This window comes from Ictalurus furcatus, chromosome 2 (assembly GCF_023375685.1).
Source record: "Ictalurus furcatus strain D&B chromosome 2, Billie_1.0, whole genome shotgun sequence".
NCBI classification, from domain to species: Eukaryota; Metazoa; Chordata; class Actinopteri; order Siluriformes; family Ictaluridae; genus Ictalurus; species Ictalurus furcatus.
The window spans coordinates 14,250,059-14,274,113 of record NC_071256.1 but is presented as its reverse complement, the minus strand read 5'-3'; the positions used below and the strand labels follow the sequence as shown (position 1 = coordinate 14,274,113).

The 24,055-nt window shown below is 38.7% G+C and overlaps 1 protein-coding gene across 1 annotated transcript in view; it reads left to right on the top strand.

The window, feature by feature from the left end:
* The window catches only part of slc2a9l2 (solute carrier family 2 member 9, like 2), a 131,960-nt gene that overhangs the window by 5,903 nt on the left and 102,002 nt on the right, over positions 1-24,055 (top strand). Inside the window, 1 exon segment of the mRNA XM_053649635.1 lies at positions 5,805-5,872. Coding sequence (XP_053505610.1) covers positions 5,822-5,872 — 51 coding nt within the window. The 5' untranslated portion in view covers positions 5,805-5,821.

Here is a 24,055-nt window from a genome sequence, read left to right as displayed (position 1 = left end):
TGGGATTAAGATTTTACTTGCTCAGTGGGATAGCTGATAAATTTAGGATTTCTACTCATGAGTTCTATGGACCCGAACCTTAAAAACTGAAATTTAATATTGAGTACAACTGTCCCGCAACATTTTTAGCATGTTGTTAGCATTATGCGGTCCTCGTTGCAGGTTAAATTATGCTTACTGTTTCTTGTTCATATTATGTAAGTGAAATTATGCGGATTCCGAAATGATAGAGAGAGAGGATCTTCTTGGTAACTGGATGGATGTTGACCTCAGATAGTTAGCATTATGCAGATGATATTGTGCTAACTGCTTCCTGTTGCTTCCTTATTACTAGGAACGCAATTTCTGGTGCAGTTTTCCTTTATAGATATGTGAGCTGTGCGGAAGCCCTAAGCAGCCATGCATTAAAAAAAAAAATTCTGTTGTTTTCTCGTGATTTCAACTTAATTTTCCTGTGTACTGGACCTCCATCGTCCTGAAGTCAATGGGGTTTTTAAATGGGTTTTTTGGTTAAATGCCAAATTGAAAAAAATGGTTGCTAACAAGTGGCCGAATGGGACTACGGAGGTTGTCAGGGACATTAAACGTCATCACGCCGAACAGGAAAACTCCTCTACTACACCCTCGTCATGTTAATACGCGCACTCTTGCAAACTATTCCAACTCAAACTTTCTAACTTGTAGATTTGTCAATTTATAGTATTTTCCAATTGGAATTTTTTTTTTTTAAATAAAGATTGAAAGAGTTGTAGGAAGCGTAGCGGTGGTGACGTTGAAGTCATGAGACCATGGTGTAGTTCGTTTATAGCATAACATTAGCTTTTAACTTCTGACGATTGTATCTAGGCTTCAAAATCTTATGAATCTTATCTTAATGAACGAAAGAATCATAAACTTTTGTTTTCTGAAATAATCCAAAAGCCAATGGAAAAAATCCTTTTGGCTTTTTGTCAAGGGAACCAGGGTGATACTAACTTCTGGGGTGGCCTACAAAAATACCTCATCCCTGCAGGTTTGACGATTTCCACGTTAGTGTCTGACACTTGAGAAGGGGCACATCCCTCTCTCTTAATGCGGAGATAAAATCCATCTCTACAGCGGGGATGTATTACATTTATCATGGCGAAGATGCGACACCATGCGCCACCATGCGACACCAGTCGCATTCACAAAGCGTCAGATTTTCTCAGGATAAAATTACATCGTGAGAAAACAGCTTTTGTTATGTCGAGATCATGAGAAAACAACAGAAAAAAGTGAATAATGCACAGTAGCTTAGGGCTTCCGTAGAGCTGAGATTAATTCTTTAGGGAAGGCTGAAGTGTTTTCATAATGTGAGGAAGGCTAGGTTTCTGTGTGTCTTGGAGACAGAGAGAATGTGTGTGGAAAACAGACAGAGACCATCATGTTTTTTGTTTTAGTGTGCTGATCAGTTTCCATATCTCTCTATTGGTCCCAAATGATCATAACTACTGTTTACTATTGAAAAATGACCCCATAAATTTCATCTTAAGCATGTTTTTTTTTTTCCAACATGCACTCGTACAGCTTTACTGTTTGTATTGCTAAACAGCGTAATTAAACAATATCACACAAACAAGAGTGCGGTACACGATTGAGAATGCGATATTGCTTTTACAAGAAATGAACATGGAGTAACTGACATTTCAGACACAGTTTGGCCAAACGTTCTGTTCATGTTTGCTTTGCGAGCGGAAATGCATTCCGAAGTAGCGCCACTACATTTTATAGCATGTCTAGCTCACACTGATTTGTATATTCCCATTAAAGGTGTTTTCTGTAAAATTGGCATCCCTTCTTCTGACGAGTTTTCATATTTCAAGTCAGAAGTTATATTCCTGAAAAGTATCGCTTGCCACAGATGAGCAGAGTGATGCGCACAGTAAAATGTTTCTGTGCCCCTATAGGAAATATAGGGCACTCTTGGAACTCTGCTCAACCAATCAAATTAGTGGACCAGAGCTATCTATTGTAAAATGTGGTTTAATGTGGTTATTTGTGTGTGTGTGTGTGATATTTTTGTTATTGAACAGTGGCAAAAAAATGTGTTTCTAGGCCAAAAACATGTCACCTGAAAATGATTGTTCTCTTTTTATAAAATTGTCCTTTATGTCTATAAGAGATTTGGAGTTGCTCAGCATTTTTCTTGGTACAGTAAGCCACGTTAAGCTTTGTTTTCCTTCAGCGTTTTAGTCGTCAGTCACTTGTGTACACCACAGCAATTTAGTGTAGCACGTGGATGGAATGAGAGTGTCCGTCAGTTTACAACATGGATAACTATATAACTAAGTATCTTATAAAATATTAAATAATCCAGCATAAGCAAGGAGACTATCACTGTAGTAGCTAAACATTACCTGCAAAACATAGATAGTGAGCTAGCTCAAAGGTCCTTCACACAGTCACCTCCAGAATGGGCACCCTTTGTGATTTGGATGGCTGCTTGGAGTTTATCCTGCTTACATCTGAATTATTGATTAACAGTATAAAAGTTCATGAACTGCTATCTTTTCAACTGCTTGCTAGCTTCGGCCATCAGGGGTAAGACACACACACACACACACACACACACACACACACACACACACACTGATTGAGGAAAACTGTAGCAACCTCTCAGTTTGTCCTCTTTCCGTCAAACTCCTGCAGCTTGTGAGAACAGAGGCGTCAGATAGCTGAGAAAGATGATACACTGTCCGACATGGAGGGTGGAATTCTCTGACCGTTCAATATCTGCTTTCCGTGTGTGTGTGTGTGTGTGTGTGTGTGTGTGTGTGTGTGTGTGTGTGTGTGTGTGTGTGTTTTACTTTTTGGAGCAAACAGAACTGTCAGGTCAGAGGATTACTCAGCAGAACCACCGATATGTTCAGCAGCTGCACTTCAGAATCTCATGTTTTACCTAAACAAGGGAGACAGAGAGTGAGAGACAGACAGAAAGAGAAAAGGAGGGAGTGGTGAGACGTGGGGGGCTGTTGGGATTCAGCAGGTCTTGGAGAGTTACATCCAGCTACTTTGCAATAAGTTAGGATCTTGTGGGATGTTGGGGGGGTGCAATGGGACGTTGGGATGTGATGGGAGGTGGGGGGGGGGTACATCCTGCTACAGTGCAGTGGGAAGTTAGGATTTGGTGGGATGTTGGTTGGGGGGGTAGGGGCACAGTGGGACAATGGGATGTAGTGGGAGGTAGGGGGCTGTTGGGATTCAGCAGGATTTGTGTGGGGGGTAAATCCTGCTACGCTGCAATAAGTTAGGATCTGCTGGGATGTTGGGGGGGGCACAATGGGAAATTGGGATGTTGCGGGAGGTGGGTAACTGATGGGATGCAGCAAAATGTGGGGGGTTGCATGCTGCTACTTTGCAATGATAAGTTAGGATGTAGTGGGATGATTTGGGGGGGCAGTGGGACATTGGGATGTGGTGGGAGGTGGGGGGCTGTTGGGATGCAGCAAGATGTGTGTGTGGGTGGGGTGAGGCGGGTTACATACTGCTACAGTGCAATAAGAAGTTGGTATGTGGTGGAATATTGGGGGACCAATAGGAAGTTAGGATATGACAAGAAGTGGGGAGGCACAGTGGGAAAAATGGATGTGGTGGGATATGATCCCTTGAGCCATAAACTTGTGTGACAGTTGCAGACATAATATATAATCCTACAATCAACTGTTCAGTTAAAAAAAAACATCAGTGGTTTAAACAACATTGGAATAAACAACTCTTTAAAATACCAATAAATATAGGTGATGAAAACTGATGCATGATGCAGGAGGACAAACAGAGCAATCTTTTCCCACAAACTTACGTGGTACATTGATTATGAAAGGAAAGGGTCCCTGCTGACAACCTGGAGCAATTTTCTAGTATTACACTGAAAAAAAAAATCTCTGTAACATGAAGCCTTTGGGTGTGTTTGGGGGGAGGTAGCTGGAGGGGGGCACAGTGGAAAAGTGCGATAGGGGGGTGGTGGTACAATGGGACATTGGGATGTAATGGAATGTGTTGGGCGTTGCATAGTGGGAAGTCGAGATGTGTTGGGATGTTGGAGGACACAATGGGAATTTGGGATGTGATGGGATTTGAGGGGCACAACAGGAAATTTGGGATGTGGGGGCACAAATTAGAAGTTAACTTGACAGAGTAGGTTTTGCTAGCCAGGGCAGTTTCTTTCTTTCTTTTTTTTTTTTTTACGTTTAGCACCTCTGTAACTTAAAGACTTGCGAAGCAGCAATGTTTTAAAGCCAATTTGAGATTTAATCCTGGCAGCAGGACGATCTGCGTTAGAGTGACTGTCACATAAACACACTTTCAGTGAATGTAGTAACAAAGCAGCATGTAATAGTGCTGTGGTAATAGTGCATAGTGGTTAGCACGTTTGCCTTGCTCCTCTGGGGTTCGGGGTTCGAATTCTGCCATGTGTGTGCGGAGTTTGCATGTTCTCTTCATGCTTCTGGAAGTCCTCCGGGTACTGCGGTTTCCTCCCCCAGTCCAAGCACACATGTTGTCGGTTGACTGGCATTTCCAAATTGTCTGTAGTGTATGAATTTGTGTGCGATTGTGCCCTACGATGGGTTGGCACCACATCCAAGGTGTCCCTGTCTTGTGCTCCAAGTTCCCTGGGATAGGCTCCAGGCTCCACGCGGCCCTGCGTAGGATAAGCAGTACAGAATGGATGGATTCATTGAAGCGTCACTGAATGGCAGGTCCACTAGGTGGCAGTAGTGTTGTATCAATGGCTCTCTCTCTCTCAATCTCTACTAAGCAAAAGCAACTGTGAAATTGATGTTTATAAATGCCATATCAGCCACTGTCTCTCTCTCAATCTCTACTAAGCAGAGACAACTGTGATATTAATTATTATAAATGCCATATCAGCCCCTGCCTCACTGTCTCTCTCTTTGTGTCTGTCTCTTAGTCCCTCACACTCTTTTTATTTTTTCTCTCTTTCTCTCCATTCCAGTCATTGTTTTTTTTTATCTTATCCCTTCTTTTATCTAATCTTTTATTTATTGTCATCGTGTGTTTTTGCCAGAGCTGTGGTATGAATGAGTGTGATATGAAACTTTATTAATATATATATAAGACACTGAGAGAGGTTAAAAAAAAAAAGTAAAAAATAAATAAAAATAAAATGGAGGTGAGTTTATTATTACAGGTTGATCATCTATCCACCCATGCATTTTCTATACCGCTTATCCTTCAGGGTCGTGGGGAACCTGGAATCTATCCCAGGGAGCATGGGGCGGGGTACACCCTGGACGGGGTGCCAGTCCACTGCAGGGCACACTCACACACACATTCACACACCCATTCATACACTATGGACACTTTGGACATGCGATCAGCCTACCATGCATGTCTTTGCAGCACGGGGAGAACATGCAAACTCCGCACACACAGGGCAGCGGCGGGAATCGAACCCCCAACCCTGGAGGTGTGTGGCGAACGTGTACTTTCATCAAGTCCATCTGTCTGTCTTTTTCTCACTCTCTACTTTTGCCTCTGTTACTTTTTCTCTTTTTTGTTCTTTATTTGTCTCCCTGTTAACCTTTCTGTGTATGTCTGTCTCTCTCTTTCTCTCTTGTTCCTCAGAGTGAGTGACAGTAATGACAATGAACACTAATATTTACATACTGGAATGAAGTGTGTGATGAATATGGTATGTGTTATGTAAAGTAAATACATTGTGTATGCAGTGTGTGTGTTTCGTCTGTTTCTGTAGGGGATCATCTGTGTGTGTGAGTGTGTGTGTCTCCTTGAGTATAATTGGGGGATTTTCTCTCTTTCAGGCTTTTGAGCTTTTTAAATGGAAAAGGTCCAACGAATCCCTGAAAATGAGCCAGCTTCATCCAAACAGGTGTGTGTGTGTGTGTGTGAGTGACCTTGGTCTGATTTCTTCTCTCTCTTTTATCACCCTTTATTCTCTGTTACCTGACTGCAGATAGAATTATGTGTCCTCAGGGGAAAAAGAAGGATGTGAGAACAAGAGGGAGGGAGGGAGGTGCGGAGGGAATAGATAAAATTCTGAAACCTGTACATCAGGAAAGGAGTAAGGATAGAAATTTTCATGCAAAATTTTCATGCAAAATTATAGTAAACTATTCGAATTTGTCAAGGCGTTATTTGAATACTATTTGAATATTTGCCACAAAACGTATACCAGGAAAACATGAAGCCTTTTATCCACTGTAATCTGCGTGGATGCGCAGTGTGACATTTGAAACTCTTTACATCTGGCGCACACCATCACAGCCACAGTTAAGTTTAATTTAATTTCACAACATCCCTGTGAGGCTAAGTTAACTGTCTCCTTTCCACCACACAGTCAGTCCACTGCATACAGATTATAAGCGACAAAATGACTTCACATAGGCTAAGCCATGTGAAGGCGTACGGTATTTTCCAATGGATAGAAGGAGCGGTTGGGTTTTACACTTTGCATTTATAATTACGGTTTAATCAAACCGGACCGTGTTTGCCACGTTACTAAATGCTGTATGAGATGTGGCAAGAAACATCTCAATCTGAATGGACGTGTAGGGAAACATTCTCCTCATTTTGCAGCACCTAATCTTTCCCACGTTGACCGTGACACTGGGTTAAAAATATTGCACGTAACATGTTTGGAGTGAGGTGGAACGTCATGATCGTCTATGTTCGAGATGTTTTCACATCTGGAAAAAATAGACTGTTGGACAGCTTTCAGCTGATTTAGAGAGATTCAATCGTAATTATTGGATGTAGCACTCATAACTCAAAGCTCATTAAAATTTAAAATAAAACAGGGCAGGATGTGCTGTTATGGGAAAATAATCAGCGATAGAGTGATGTGATGCGGCCCAAAGTATAGTGGAGGTACTGTTACCACACCAAAGTTGATTTTTTTTTTTCTACAAGAGCATGTTCCTAAGTGTTTTACACCTCTTATACCACGATCCTGAAGACGCTCCCATGAAATGAAATATTGCATTGGAATTGAATGGAATTGAAGGGAGGAAGATGGAAACATGGATGGTGGAAGGGAGGCACAAATGGTGTGAGAAAGAACTAAAAAGATGACTTGATGAAAGCAGAGACAGAGAGATAGAGAATAAAACTGAAGGAGGATATATATATACATATATATATATATATAGATATAGATATAGATATAGATATAGATGCCTGGCTAAAGCGGGAAAATGGACAAAGTGAGTGAAGACAGTAAGGCGGGAAGGGGAGATGGAATTAAAGAGATTGGTAGATGGATGGATGGGAAGAGTATCTTAGTCAGAAAGGGAGAGATGTCTGGTGTAAGAAAGCTTGAAAGATTTGGTGGACAGAAACACAGATGGAGAAGTGCTAGAAAAAGAAAAGGGAAAGAAATGGGGAGATTAATAGATGTTGAGATGGAGAGAGAAAGAGAGAGAGAAATCTGAAGCATGGGACCAGTGATAGAGGAAGAGTTGGAGAAAGAGATGGATAGGAGAGGTGTAGCAGAAGGAACAGAGACACAGATGGGTATAGAGGGGGAAAAATGAAGGAATGACAGAGAGGAAGAGATGGAGAAATTGTTATGGAAAAATGGAGGAATGGGGACAGTGAGAGATAGAGATGGCATGAAGGAGGGATTAGGAGAAGGGGACAAGCATAGAGAAAAAGGAAGATTGAGCAAGCACGGGAAGGAGAGAGAAGAGGGGAAGATGGAGTCAGATGGAGGGAGGGATGTAGAGAGCTAAAGGTATTAAGAGAGAATGGGTAGAGAGGTAGAGGTGTGGAGAGAGAGTGGGAGGAATGTGAGCCATAGGATTGAGCCTGAATTCACACCGGACGCACCCTCAGTTTGTACCTCGTACCGCTATACATGATTATAGTATATTAGAATATAAAAACAGATCACTGCAGTAGGTAGTATGAAGAGGGCACTTGTACAGCGCATGCCCAAAAACCAAAAGTAGCGGAAGGAGAACACACATTGCTAAGTCTTGTTTGATCTCATGCCTATTTTGCTAACCCGATTTTGTTTATAGCGATCTGCCAGCTATAATTTCAAAAACCGCTAACCTACATGAGACAGTGGGACAGTGAACAACTGGTATATTTTTATTTATTTTGTTGCCCATCTTGATGTACTACAATGTGTATCATAGCATACAAACATTTTTGCTATGTACAGTGGATATAAAAAGTCTACACAACCCTGTTAAAATAGCATGTATTTGTCATGTGAAAAAATTAAACCAAGATGAATCATGCCAGATCTTTTTCCATCTTTTTCCATCTTCCATATTTAATGTGATATAGCAGTGGGAAAAAAAAAAAAAAAGAAACGTTTTAGGGAAAAAAAGAAAAATAATAATCAAGAGAAAGTACAAAAAATAATGTTCAAAACATGGGATGTACCATGGAACACTCTGAAGGGCATCATCAAGTGAAGGTAATGGGGCACCACTGTGACATTACCAAGAACAGGACATCCCTCCAAAATTGAGAAAAAGGACGAGAAGAAAACTTATCAGGGAGGCTGCTGAGAGACCTATTGCAACATTAAAGGAGTATCTGGGCAGTACTGGCCACCCCATGCATATGACAACAATCTCTCGTATTCTTTACATGTCTAGGCTATGGGGTAGGGTGGCTAGATTCAAAAAACAAACAAACATCTAAACCCACCTAAATCACCCTTATCCATATGGTAAACTGGTAGAACTTTTTATGAGTAATTTCTTGTATAATTCTAAAAGATATGTTTGGCTCCAAAACAACACCGCTTATCCCACAAAGAACACCATACCTACGATGAAGCATGTTGGTGGCAGCATCATGCTATAATGCTGCTTCTTTTTAACTTGGACTATTCAAGATCGAGGGAATCATGGGTAGCTCCTGTCTATTTTGGCATAGAACCTGCAGGCCTCTGTTAGACAGCTGAAAATGAAGAAAGGTTGCACATTCCAGCACAATAATGACCCAAAGCACAAATCCAAGTCAACAATGGTTTCAAAGAATGGTTTCAGTAGAAAAAGATCAACATATTGGAATGGCTCAGTCAGAGCCCAGATAAAAATCTTATCAAAAACCTGGCTTGAAAAGGGCTGTGCACAGGAGATCCTCTTGCAGTTTAATAGATCTGGAGCATTTTTTGCAAGGAAGAGTGAAAGAAAAAAAATTGCCAAATCGAGATGTGATAACTTCGTAGATCCTTACCCTAAAAGACTGAGTGGTAAACTGATCCTTACAGCAACATGGGGATGAGGGAGAGAGAGATGGAAAAGATGAATAAAATTAGTGAATTGTGTTACACTGAAAGAGGTGAATGGTGCTTGAATTTGTTGGTATCATTATTTTGTACAAGTATCCCATGCAGTAATACTGTAAAACATGTTTGTTTACACTCACACGTTTGTAGCCATTATAACAAGTAGTAGAGAGAGGAGTGGTTTGTATGTTTTGTAACCTTATTTTGACAGGTCTAGGTCAAAGGTCATCATCCATCATATTTAAGTTGACAGGTAATGAGAGGTGTAGGTCAAAGGTCATCACCAGCTGTCATTATCTTAACAGGTCTAGGTTAAAGGTCATCACCAACCATCATTATTTTAACAGGTGTAGTTAAAGATGTATAATGTTACATGTGTTAGGTTTGTTGTAATCTGTTGTGTTCTCACACATCTGTTTAAATATTTAGGTCATAGTTAATTGTTTATTATCAGTAGTAACCTTTAAATCCAGTTCTGGTGCATTCCCGCACACACACACACACACACACACACACACACACACACACACACACATACATAAGGCTGATTAAATAAAAGATTATGAATTTCCATACGCATCCAGCCAAAAATATGACACACACACGTACTTTCACATAGATCAATACATTCATGTGCATTCCACACACACACACACTAAAAACAAATGTTTAGGCTCAAAAAACAAACATGACAACTTTTAATGAAATTAATTTCACCCAATGATCTACACTGAGTTAGAGAAATGACCTTTTCCTCTACAATCAAATGTATTTTCAATTAACGTTTAATTCATAATTTGTATAATAAACACAAGTTTTTAAGTTGATTAAAATAAAAATTAAGTTGTTCCAACTAGGTTTTTTCACATTATTTAAAAGGAATTTAAGTGTTATGTATTTAATCACCATAATTATAAACACAAGTTTTTAAGTTGACAATCATTTTAAAATTATGCCAGTTAGATTTTCTCCAGTAGAATGCAGCCTTTTAAACCAGGAAAAATGACTAACTTTAAGTTGTATAACAATAGTAACTAAAATCCAGTGTCATTTACAATACATACAAATGTATTGTATACATACATACAAATATCATACCTAACATCTCTGCAGGTTTTATAGACATAAAAGCACTGAAGGAAATGAGCAATATAGACAAAAAAGAAACACTCTGCATCTACTACTCTTATCCCCCTCATAGAACTATCCACAGCCCAAAGGCTGCTAATTCTGCTCAAAGAGCAAACTGACTACAATGGAGCTAGAAGGCTATATGTGTGAATGCAAAAGTTTTTTTTTTTTTTTTTTAAATGTGTCAATAAAATTAGAATACACAATGTAGCTGAAGTTTACGTGAATAAGCAGACATTTAATCATGCTTTTCTTTCCTAAAGCACAAATGAAAAGCACTCTCTAGATGAGCAGATTTGACAAATGAAACTTTATCATTCTTTTCCACTGCTACGGTAAACTAAAGAGTAGATATTCAAATGACACTGCTGAAAATGACAACATTAGCTACGTGTAGTAGTGTAAAATGGTCCATCAACTGTATTAGCAGGTGTAGCCTATACACGAGTCCGCTATTGGTCATATCACAATTGAGAATATGTCCCAAATTCATTGCTTTGGTAGAATTTATTTGTAAGTGAAATGATACTCACACTGAAACGTCCTTTGTATAGTATATGTTCAGTCTACAGGTCCTCTAACACAGTCTTAACTGTCTGAATTTGTCCAGGCATGTTAAATAGGTACGGGACTTGAAATTAGTGACTTGAAGTTATCAAGCCAATTTCATTAAGTGACTACTTTCTTCTAGAACTCAATTAATAGATCTTGTATGGTAGCACTATTTGTATTGTTCTCTGCTTGATATATCGCTTTGCTTGTATTTCCTCATTTGTAAGTCACTTTGGATAAAAGCGTCTGCTAAATGAATAAATGTAAATGTACTACAACTTTAAATTTTGTTGTAAATCAATCAATGCAGAAATTTCAGTTTAAATTACACACAATATTAAGTTGATGTAATTATAAACGTTATTATGTCAACACTCATCAAACTCATGAAAATAATGTTTACAACTTTAAATATTTAATTAAATCAATAAATTAGAATTTTTATCTTGCAACCACACATTTAATTAAGTTGTGGTAATAGGTCCCTGAATTACTTTTTAGACAAAAGTGTTGTGATTATTTCTGACAATGAGTTTCCTGAGACAACCGCTCCGTGTTCTTTCACACACACACACACACACACACACACACACACATGCCTATCCCCTGCCTAACACTCCTGAGCCAGGTCAAAGGTCATCACCAACCGTCATTATCTTAACAGGTGTAGGTCAAAGATTAATATCGGTATAGTGTACCTCCGCTGATAGAAAATACATGATGGTTGAATGTGAACATAAATGAGCAGAAAGTAAGTTTGTGAAATAATTGTAATAATTATTATTATTGCAATTATTAATAATTGTAATTTGTTGATTACATTTTTGAGAAAATGGCTTGACTTTGAATAAAAATTTACTGAAATAAATACCCTAAAACATATAAAGAAATGCAAAAAAAAAATGTTTTTACATACCTTCTAAATAGGGTCCCTTTAGGAGGTTAACGTTTTAAAGACGGTGTTTTATAAGAATAGTGTGTATTACACGCCTTCTAAACATAACCCGTTAGGATGTAAAATGTTTAAAGTGTTGCTTAAAAGAATCGAGCGTTTTGTTTAAACTAGAAGACAAGTTTTTCGGGAGATGTCTTGTAGGCGCGGATACACAGAACTGATGGTAAATACAGAAGATCATGCCTATACAATGCCCTCCACACCTGTTTCCCCGGCTGACAGTTCTGTAGATAGTGTAAATTTATGAGCTCTGGTGACAGTGTCTGAAGTGTGTGTGTGTGTGTGTGAGAGAGAGAGAGAGAGACAGGGTCATGTGTTTCCTGGGTGTTTGCTGACCAGAATGCTTGCAAAGTGTTTATGTTAATGGATTAAGGGACGAGTCGTGCGTTTCAGTGTTTTACGAACCCTACCAATATGTGTACATTTGTGGTTTAAGTGAATCTTTGTTTCTGAAATGACTTTTGTGGTAATTATCAGTTTGTGTAACTAATCTATCAGAAAATACTAGACCTGGTGACTGAATGTGGTAGATGTATTAGAATTGTGGAGATTTTATGCACATGTACAGTAGCTACCTATGTGTATGATTTGTGTAATCCTTCTGTCAAGAAATTAACAGACTGAGGTTTGTGAAATAATTGAATTATTTATTGGCTACGTTGTTGAGAAAAACACTGGTGTGTAAAACATTTCTACAGTTCTTCATGGCTGTATGATGACGTTGTTCTCTTTTACTGAAATAAAGACCAAAACCATCGGTGTTATTCATTGTGGAGATTGACACGACAATATGTATGAAGAAAATGAAAACTATTTATTACATAGCCTATCTTCTAAACAGGGTACTTTAAGGGTGAAAAAAACCTTTTTAAAAGATGGTGTTTTAAAAGAATCGGGCATTGTGTTTAAACTATAAACAAGTTTTCGGAAAATGGTTCGCCAACGAGGATACCTACACAGAACTGTTGCTAAATACATAAGATTTTGTCTACTGGCTGACAGTCAAGTTGTGTAAATTTATGACCTCTGGTAAAACTGTTTGATCTGAATGTATGATCTTTCCTGGCAGTTGTCTGTCTGTGTGAGTCAGAGAGATGTGATTTCTGGGGGTTTTACTGACCAGAATGCTTACAAATGTGTTTATGTTAACGAATTAATGGGAGTCGTGCGTCTCAGTGTTTACATAATGGTTAAGACGTTGTGTTTAAAACATGGAAGAAACTCTGCAACTATCTGTTACAATGGCTGCTCCGAGAAATCCTAATACCCCTAGAACAGTGGTTCCCAAACTGGGGTACGCATACCCCCAGGGGTACGCGAGGTGACTGAGGGGGGTACGGTAGCAAAAGGCTGAGATTTACTGTTCGTTTAATTCCGCCTCACAAAATAACATTAAAATTCTAATCCATGTTTTTCTCACGGCCAAAAAATAAACTTGTGCCCCCTCTGGTGTACCAACAGCAAAATTTCAATGTTCTAAAGGTCAAATACATGACATCCAATCAAATTATCCTGTCTTTCGTGGTCAAAACTGCATCCACTCACAATCATGCGTCAATGCGCATCTTACCGCATGTCATTTATCACCAGCACACAGCTATGGGATGAAGTTAAGTAATAGCTCGTAACATTAAAATGGAGAAGTACAAAGATTTCGGCCTGCAACCACAGCAAGCACTGCTGATCCACAGTCCTCTGACAGCAGTGGCCCAGGTCCCTCTAACACCACACCCATAGCAAGCATAAGTGTACCAACTGCTACTAGCCCAGTTCACGCTGATACAGACAGCGATGTATCCGAAGTTGAAACGCCATCTCTTCTTCACCAGCAATTCACAGAAAAACATCAAAGAGGTGCAAATATGATGAGACATATATTTCTTTGGGCTTTACATATGCTGGCAGTGAAGAAAACCCCCAGAAACTGTGTGTATATGTGCAAACATACTCTTTCATAACTGCATGAAACCAGCATTTCTGCGCAGACGTTTAGAAACAAAGCATGCTATTTACTTTTGCTAAATAAACCTCGAGAGTTTTTTGAAAGACATTTAAGACAACTCGGGAGTAGTAAGACCCTTATAACAGCGTAGGAAAACCTAAATAGGAAGGGTCTGGTAGCATCCTACATGGGGAGTTGCAGAGTGCCTAAGACAGGCAAACCCAATACTATTGTGGAGGACTTAATTCTTCCTGCTGCAGCTGATATAATGCTTGGGGGAAAAGGTCTGGTTTAATGCTTGGGGGGAAAAGGCCAAAAAAAAAAAACAATACAGAGAATGCCATCGTCAGACAACACATTTTGAGAGAGGGGTACGCAAAAGGATATTAAATGCTTGGGGGGGTACGCCACTGTAAAAAGTTTGGGAACCACTGCCCTCGAAGAATGCTGTGTATTTCACCAAAGAGAGGACCTGTTGAAATGAGAGAGGACCTGACTTTTGCTCCAAAAAAAAAAACCCAAGATGTTAGTTTGACATTTTCTTCATGAAGATATTGTAAAGACGTTGTTGTTTAACCCTGAGCAGGGCGTCAACAACTCCGAAGATCGTCTCTTAAGTCGGAGGGTTCTTTAGGAGGTTGAAAAAACATTTAAAGATGATGTTTTAAAAGAAACGGTGTTTCGTCCATAATGATAAAAAAGAAAAACGGTTGTACTCCATTGTGAAATAAATCGGTGGAGACACACTGAGTACATTTCTGTTCCAAAATAATTGAACAGTTAAGGCATATTTCCAACAGAACAGAATGTTAGACATTTAGTGTAAACTAGTATAAAAAAAAAATTCTCTGAAATCTTTCAGTGAAAATATTTTTCCATATTACATGCATTATATTAGAAATGATAGCACAGTCTTTGCTGATCAGTTACCAACTCATACTTTATAATAATTTCTTTAGGAGCATCTGAATCTGGCAAATAACTGTTATTGCATTTAGGCATACAATAGAAGTTAATAAACAAATTAGGAAGAAATGACTTGTATATTACTGCTGTGAATATTAAGTCAAACCATTTTGTTCAAACTTCAGCATGATCCATAGAGTAGCAGAAACTTATGGCACCTTACAGTTGCAAAGACATGTCCTTGTGCAGGCTCACCTTCGTACCAGCATTGTCCCATTGTCCCCTCTTCTTCTGTGTCAACGTATAAGAAAAGGCAAAAAGTAATATAATAATATCTTTTATAAAATATAAGACATTATAAGGAAAAAACATAATAATATTATTTAACAAGGTCTGCCATTCAGCCCTCTTAAGTGTAAGAGCATTATCAGTATTGTACGGCAGTTGGGACAGTAGTTAGCTTTCAGATGTCAGATGAAAAACAACTTGAGTCACAGTGCCAAACTACTGGCAGAATATACTGATCCTTATTTTTCAGCCTGAAGGACTGGCATTTATTTGATAGACAGATGGCACAGCCGTATACTTGGTCAGAGGATTTAGGAATTTCTTTAAGAAAGGTTCATTGTTTTTGTTCTTTTATCATAGCTTCAGTTTGTGTACTTACTTTGGTTAGTGACTTAAACTGGTTTATTAGGTGGTGACAGATTTGGTTAACAGGGAATGTTGATAGGTGAAGATTAAGTTAGTATGCATGTACAAAATAAAACTGTCTATATGTATATTAGTCTGCTATGTATCTGTTTAAGCACTACTTTAATAGCGATATAAAGAGAGAGACATACCCATGAACTAATTCATAGAACCCCTTTCTACCTTTTCAAGTTCGCTATACTTGTTTCTTTTCAAGCATTGTGTGCAGAAATTGCACATCATTAGTCTGAAGGTTAAGGGTTCCTTACACTTTTACTTCTTCAGCATCAACAAAGACTCAACAAAGACTAAACTCTTTCTGTATCTGCATGTGAGTGTGCTACCATACAAGATCTATTAATTGAGTTCTAGAAGAAAGTAGTCACTTAATGAAATTGGCTTGATAACTTCAAGTCACTAATTTCAAGTCCCGTACCTATTTAACATGCCTGGACAAATTCAGACAGTTAAGACTGTGTTAGAGGACCTGTAGACTGAACATATACTATACAAAGGACGTTTCAATGTGAGTATCACTTCACTCACAAATAAATTCTACTAAAGCAATGAATTTGGGACATATTCTCAATTGTGATATGACCAATAGTGGACTCGTGTATAGGCTACACCTGCTAATACAGTTGATGGACCATTTTACACTACTACACGTAGCTAATGTTAGTCATTTTCAGCAGTGTCATTTGAATATCTACTCTTTAGTTTACCGTAGCAGTGGAAAAGAATGATAAAGTTTCATTTGTCAAATCTGCTCATCTAGAGAGTGCTTTTCATTTGTGCTTTAGGAAAGAAAAGCATGATTAAATGTCTGCTTATTCACGTAAACTTCAGCTACATTGTGTATTCTAATTTTATTGACACATTTAAAAAAAATAAATAAATAAAAATCTTTTGCATTCACACATATAGCCTTCTAGCTCCATTGTAGTCAGTTTGCTCTTTGAGCAGAATTAGCAGCCTTTGGGCTGTGGATAGTTCTATGAGGGGGATAAGAGTAGTAGATGCAGAGTGTTTCTTTTTTGTCTATATTGCTCATTTCCTTCAGTGCTTTTATGTCTATAAAACCTGCAGAGATGTTAGGTATGATATTTGTATTGTAAATGACACTGGATTTTAGTTACTATTGTTATACAACTTAAAGTTAGTCATTTTTCCTGGTTTAAAAGGCTGCATTCTACTGGAGAAAATCTAACTGGCGTAATTTTAAAATGATTGTCAACTTAAAAACTTGTGTTTATAATTATGGTGATTAAATACATAACACTTAAATTCCTTTTAAATAATGTGGAAAAAACCTAGTTGGAACAACTTAATTTTTATTTTAATCAACTTAAAAACTTGTGTTTATTATACAAATTATGAATTAAGTGTTAATTAAAAAAAATTGATTGTAGAGGAAAAGGTCATTTCTCTAACTCAGTGTAGTTCGTTGGTTGAAATTAATTTCATTAAAAGTTGTCATGTTTGTTTTTTGAGCCTAAACATTTTGTGTGTGTGTGTGTGTGTGTGTGTGATATTTTTGGTTGGATGCGTATGTAAATTCATTATTAATCATTCACTTATTTTATAAGTAATGACCTAAATATTTAAACAGATGTGTGGGAACACAACAGATTACAACAAACCTAACACATGTAGCATTATACATCTTTAACTACGCCTGTCAAGATCAATGATTAATCTATGGGAAAGAACATGTAACATTATACATCTTTAACTACACCTGTTAAGATAATGATGGTTGGTGATGACCTTTAACCTACACCTGTTAAGATAATGACAGTTGGTGACGACCTTTGACCTACACCTGTCAACATAAATATGATTGATGATGACCTTTGACCTAGACCTGTCAAAATAAGGTTACAAAACATACAAACCACTCCTCTATCTAGTAGTCTTACCATATCACACAGTTTGAAATCACATTATGAGCATAGCCCATCTGTTAATCTTCACAATTTGTCAGTCCGTTTCTATCAGTGAGAACAGACCATCACAGATCATTCTCAGCACAGCAGTGATGTTGACATGGTTGTATGGGTGGCACTGGTACGTGTGGGTCAAGCCATGCTGTGGTCAGAAACGGACTTTGAAGAAGTGTAGAAGATAATCAATGCACACAAAAATAAACATGGGAAAAAAAATTTAATTTTCCAACACTGTGCCTAATTTCCCAAGATTGATATGAACAAATTTATTCATAAATTGTACACCCAGGCATTTACACAACAAATTTGGTATTCATAAAAATCCTGTAACTGCGATCGGTTTGCACCTTGTCTAGGGTGGAATAGGCTCCAGGCTCCCTGCGAAAATGGATGGATGGATAGATGGATGGATGGATGGAAAATTCTGTAATTTCTAGGGGAAAAAACATCTGGGAATGAGACGTTGCGTGAGCTTCACGCCGCGGGAAGTGCCCTCGTGTGTGACCGGTATCAGGAGCTTGTGTAACATCATGTCTATTTATAGGCCTGCTGTGATTAGTTGACGTGGCAATTAAGCATGTCGCGTGATATAAAAATGGCACCTGTGAACTGTGCCGTCAGCCTCTATTATCTGAAGCGAAGATGCAATTAACAGGCATGCCCCAGTATGACAAAGCTACATCACATCTCGTTCCCTTCTCAGGGAACAGGGTTACATGCGTAACCCAGACATTCCCTTTCAAAGGGAACTCAACGGTGCATGAGCTTCACGCTGTGGGAACGAGAATACCCACTCCGTCATACTGAGGGCATGGCCTGTTCAAAAGATCCGAGCGGGGTGGAATGTATATCCAGGCTGTAATATCGAATGAATGTGTGCGGTGTAGACCACCCCACCACAGTACACACATCCTGTTGCAAAACTTTCGAGGAGGCGACCCCCGTAGTGGACTGAGCCCTTATGCCCAGAGGAGTAGCGAAACCGCGTGCCTCATAAGCAATTGAGATTGCTTCCATTGTCCAATTGGAGATGCGCTGCTTCGACACAGCATCACCTCTACTGTCACCGCCAACGTAGACCAGCAGCTGCTCCAACTTACGCCACTGGCCAGAGCGGTGGATGTAACTACAGTGAGCCCTTACTGGACACAGTAGGTGCAGTTTCTCTTGTTCTGGTGTTAGGAATGGAGGGCAGAAAGCCTGCAACACTACTGGCTGGGCAGCAGATGTAGGCACTTTAGGAATATAATCCAGCCTAGGATGTTGGAATGCTTTGGCTAATCCAGGGGCAAAGTCAAGGCAGGAAGGGGCAACAGAGAGAGCTTGTAGATCTCCTATTCGCTTGAGAGATGTCAGGGCCAGCAGAAGAGCTACCTTTATAGTCAGAAGCTTCTATGAGGCTGACTCTAATGGCTCAAATGGGGCACCTGACAGACCTTCCAGGACCACAGAATGGTCTGAAGAAGGTATGCTTGGTCTGCAGATGGGCCTCAGCTGACTGACAGCACACATAAACCTCGATGTTAGAGGATGTTGCCCCAAAGAGGCTCCATAAATATGGGCGTGGCTGGCCGACATAGCTGGCACATAGTCCCTGATTGTAGAAGGAGCCAACCCTGCTGAGAAACGTCCTTGTAAGAACTCCAAGACATTAGCTATTGCGCAGTTTACTGGGTCTAGCTGACGTTCCTCACACCACGAGACAAAAAGTCGCCACTTGAGCGCATACAATTTCCTCGCGGATGGTGCTCCAGCGTTCAACACGGTCTCTAATACCTCAGTTGAGAGACCAGTATCTATGAGCTGGTGCCCCTCAGGGGCCAGACCCACAGTTTCCATAGTTCTGACTGAGGGTGATAAATTAACCCTCCGGCCTGAGGCAGTAGATCCCTGCGCCAAACCGCATCTCCCAAGGAGTGCTGTCTACCAGGGATATTATCTCTGAGACCCATATTCAAGCTGACCAATAAGGTGTAGCACGGACAGCAGGACCCGCAAGACAGAGAAAGAGATAGAGCAGCGCTCGTCTACGGCTCCTCTTCCCAGATCCGCGAGGGTCTGAAACTCAACTCCCTTCGGCCGAGAAGAGAGCGAGCTGCCTAATTGTCAGGCATTCACAATGCGCACTGTCAGACCTCTTGAGGGCTCAAGGCAACGTTGAGTTCCCTTTGAAAGGGAACATTCATAACCTACTCGTGCTCCTGAGTGTGTGTGTAAACTAATGTAAACTTCTACCGATCAGCTTCACATTATTTAGGACAAATTTAAGTTTTGTGAGGTCCAGTTGTTTCATATTAATGGCATCAGCTAAAGAAATGTTAAATAGGACAAGCAAATAAAGAAAGCAAGTCAAAATAAGTCCATAAATGAAGACAAATAAGACCAGTTGTTCAATTAAGAATGTCGCTGTATAAAAGGAGGATGGGATCAGGCATCAGGTATCTTCTTTAAATTTTGTGCAACACTTTACTGTCCCTCCAGGATTTTGTGATTTTGTGATCGCAGAAATGAGCGCAAAATCAAGCAGAGGAGCTTGCAATTTTTCAAAATTTACCACAGATTTTCAGAAGATTTGGGCCAAGACGCATCATGTGACGTCACATCACAACATGCATTCAGCAAAAAACCCTCATTGATTCACGTATGTCAAACATGAGTACAGCTAGAAGGTCTCTTTACCAACATCACTGCGAAAGACCGTGCAAAACAATTTCGTGCAATTGTAATTTTGCCAATTCTAGTAGTTTTCTGCAAAAAAGGCACGAAAAAGTCATCGCAAATTGCAAAGGTTTTCTTCCTCATGTCATCTTAGGGAGTTTTTCCTTCCCAACATCGCCACCGGCTTGGTCATTAGGGAAAAATTCACACACTTAAAATCTGCATCCTGTGTTTATATGTTTCTGTGAAGCTGCTTTGAGACAATGTTCATTGTTAAATGCGCTATACAAATAAAATTGAATTGAATTGAATGGCCTTTTATGGAGTTTTGTGGGCATCATCAAATGGGAACGAGCTGTGCTGTGCCGGGTGATTGCCCAAAATTTGATTTCAATATCTTTACTTAGCAACTGTGAAACCACAAGGTGATATTTATGAAAGACTGAACTAAAAGTTTCAATGAGTGTAAATTTAAGCTGCACAACACACCATGAATAGGCAATAACAAACACATACATACATCTCTTCAAAAGTGTGTGTGTGTATGTGTGTGAGAGAGAGAGAGAGAGAGAGAAATTTGGGGCACAAAACATCATCTCTCTTATTTTAAGCTTCCTCAGATGAAAGGCTTTTTCCTCCAGAACCTGGAGAGAAGCAGTGACTTTGATGTGTGTGTGAAAGAGTGCTCTGAGCTCAGAGACCAAAATAAACACACAGGGATTCCCACACTCTGTTCACAAATCACGTCTGATTATATCATCTCATACATATCAACACTACTGCTGCTAATGATGATAATAATAGTGTTCATTTGTATTCTATAACAACTGATCGTGCTTTCTTTCTTTCTGTTCATTTCTTGTTTCTTCATTTTTTTTATTTATTTTTCTTTCCTTGTTTCCTTTTGAATAAAATTCTCTTTCTACCTCAGTCTTTCCTTCCTAGTTGTTTCTTTTCTTTCTTTGATTTTGTTACGTATTTTTGTTTGTTTTTTGTTTGTTTCTTTTTATTCATTTTCTTTTTCTCCTTGTTTCTTTTTTAATAACATTCTTTTTTATCTTGGTCATTCTTACCTTCCTGTCTGTTTGTTTGATTGGTTCTTGTTTTTTTTATGTTTCTTTCTGTATTTCTTCTTTTTTTTTCTTTGATCTTGGTAGTTCTTTCTTTTGTTTGTTTGATCTCTCTTGTTTATGCAGCCTTCCTTTATTTATTCAATTGTTTATTCTTTTTATTCATTTCTTTCTGTCTTTATTTTTGTTCATTTCTCTTTCCTCCTTGTTCATGTACTTATTTATTTATATTTTTGTTTTTTAATGACTTTCTCACCTGCTAGTATGACAGACATTTTAATTTTGTTTAGTTATATTTTTTACCAACAGACAGCCACTCTAATCTGTTTCTCTTAGTGCTGCTGTCTTACTGAAGAGCGAGGAGTTGAAATCTTGTTTCAAGCTTGTGGAATACTGTGAAAGGAGTCAGTCAGGTGTCACAAAAATAAGTGATGGTTAACAATAAGTCTGGAACCATTGCTAAGGTGATGAATTTAAATTTTCCAATATCCTGTCAGTGTGTGAGGTCAGATGAGTCACAGTGTACTTGGGTGTCTGACATGTCCATATCTTCATTATACTTTGTTCCCCAAACGCAAACATAAATTTACATAAAAGCAGAGGTCGGAAACCTTTTTTCACCAAAGAGCCTTTATTTATTTATTTATTTATTTATTTATCTGAATGCATTTTTTTTAATGCAGGGCATAATTTTTACTTTCTTTACTTTTTTAAAAATTTTTCTTTCGGTGCAAGAATTCATCTGCCGTAACGTCCAGTGGATTTTCTCAGCACACCAGTGCAACGAGATTGGTCCGCTGGTTAGTCCATTTATTCTGTGAATGTTTCCACTGAAGTTTATGCGCATGCCTTCTTATCGAATAAAAAAACTATTGGCCTCACTTGAGCGCGTACGTTTATGTGCATTTTATGGAGATTTTATTCGCGTCTGGTGTTTATGTCCAGCGTTTTTAAGTGATATCCCAAAATCCGCATAGAAATACGTAGATGGAAACATAGCTGCTGAAAGGAAACAAAGAGCCTACACATGATGATGATGATGATGATTCAGCAATGTTTCTCCAGCAGCTGGAAGGTCTTGTCTATGTCTCGTCCCTCTGTATTTGATAAAGATCTTTGCTCATTGGAGTATGCTGGAGCACTTCAGATCTTCTCCTTGTAAATCTAAATCTCCTTGTAAATGATAACTTCTTTTAAAAAAAAAAAGGTCCATGTGAAGCATAAAGGAAATTTAAATAACTTAATTGGTTAAGCACAAATGTCAGTTGTTGCCATTTTGCTGTTGTAGTACATGTGTGGTGCTCTGGGAAAACTAAAAGGATGTTGCTGTGGCTGATCTCTGAAAAAGAGCCGAAAAAAAAAAGGATAAAAAAATCAGGGTTTGATTATAGTTGAGTATAGTATTGCCTTTTCTGCTAATAGTATACTTCTTTGGAAATATACTTTCTATCATGCCTAAGCTATCTTCCTGCAGAGATCATGGTGGGAACGGAGCCAATTTAACAAATGTAGCGGTAAATGCTAAAATTTACCGCTACAAAGATGTCTAAAACCTTGCTTATTAATTATTACGAGTGGATCCTAATCCTTTCAGTTGATCAGATTCCAGCAAGTTGTTTGTGGTGCTCCTGCTTTATTACATCATCATCAAAACACACACACACACACACACACACAAACACACACACACACGGGTGCATCTCAAATAATTAGAATATTGTGGAAAAGTAACAAATTTTTCCCTGTAATTTAATTAAAAAAGTATAACTTTCAAATATTCTAGATTCATTACAAATAAAGTGAAATATTTCAAGCCTTTTTTTGTTTTAATCTTGATGATTATGGCTTACAGCTCATGGAAATAAAAAATCCTGTATCTCAAAATATTAGAATAAATAATTTATGATACAGTAATGTCGAACTTCTGAAAAGTATGTTAATTTATGCACTCAGTACTTGGTCGGGACTTTAATCCTTTTGCACGAATTACTGCATCAGTGCATCGTGGCATGGAGGCAATCAGCCTGTGGCACTGCTGAGGTGTTTTGGAAGCCCAGGTTGCTTTGATAGCGGCCTTCAGCTTGTCTGTATTGTTGGGTCTGGTGTCTCTCAGAGATTCTCTATAGGGTTCAGGTCAGGCGAGTTGGCTGGCCAGTCAAGCACAGTAATACCATGGTCAGCAAACCAGTTACTAGTAGTTTTGGCGATGGGGGCAGGTGCCAAGTCCTGCTGTAAAAAGAAATCAGCATCTCCATAAAGTCCGTCAGCAGATGGAAGCATGAAGTGCTCTAAAATCTCCTGGTAGACGCTGCATTGACTCTCGACTTGAGAAAACACAGTGGACCAACACCAGCAGATGACATGGCACCCCAAATCATCACTGACTGTGGAAACTTCACACTGGACTTCAAGCAACTTGGATTCTGTTCCTCTCCACTCTTCCTCAAGACTCTGGGACCTTGATTTCCAAATGAAATTCAAAATTAACTTTCATCATCCCCATGATTGTGGTTGTGTGTACTGAACCAGACAGAGATTAAAGGCTCAGGAAAGGATTAAAGGCACACTCAAAAAGTGTTTTGAATTAATTAGCTGATTACAGCTCTTCTCAGGTCAACATTTCTGTATTATAAATGACTAATGTATGTATGTGTGTGTGTGTATTTATTTATATATATATATATATATATATATATATATATATATATATATATATATATATATATATATATATATACAGTGAGGGAAAAAAGTATTTGATCCCCTGCTGATTTTGTATGTTTACCCACTGACAAAGAAATGATCAGTCTATAACTTTAATGGTAGATTTATTTGAACAGTGAGAGACAGAATAACAACAAAAAAATCCAGAAAAACGCACATCAAAAATGTTATAAATTGATTTGCATTTTAATGAGGGAAATAAGTATTTGACCCCTCTGCAAA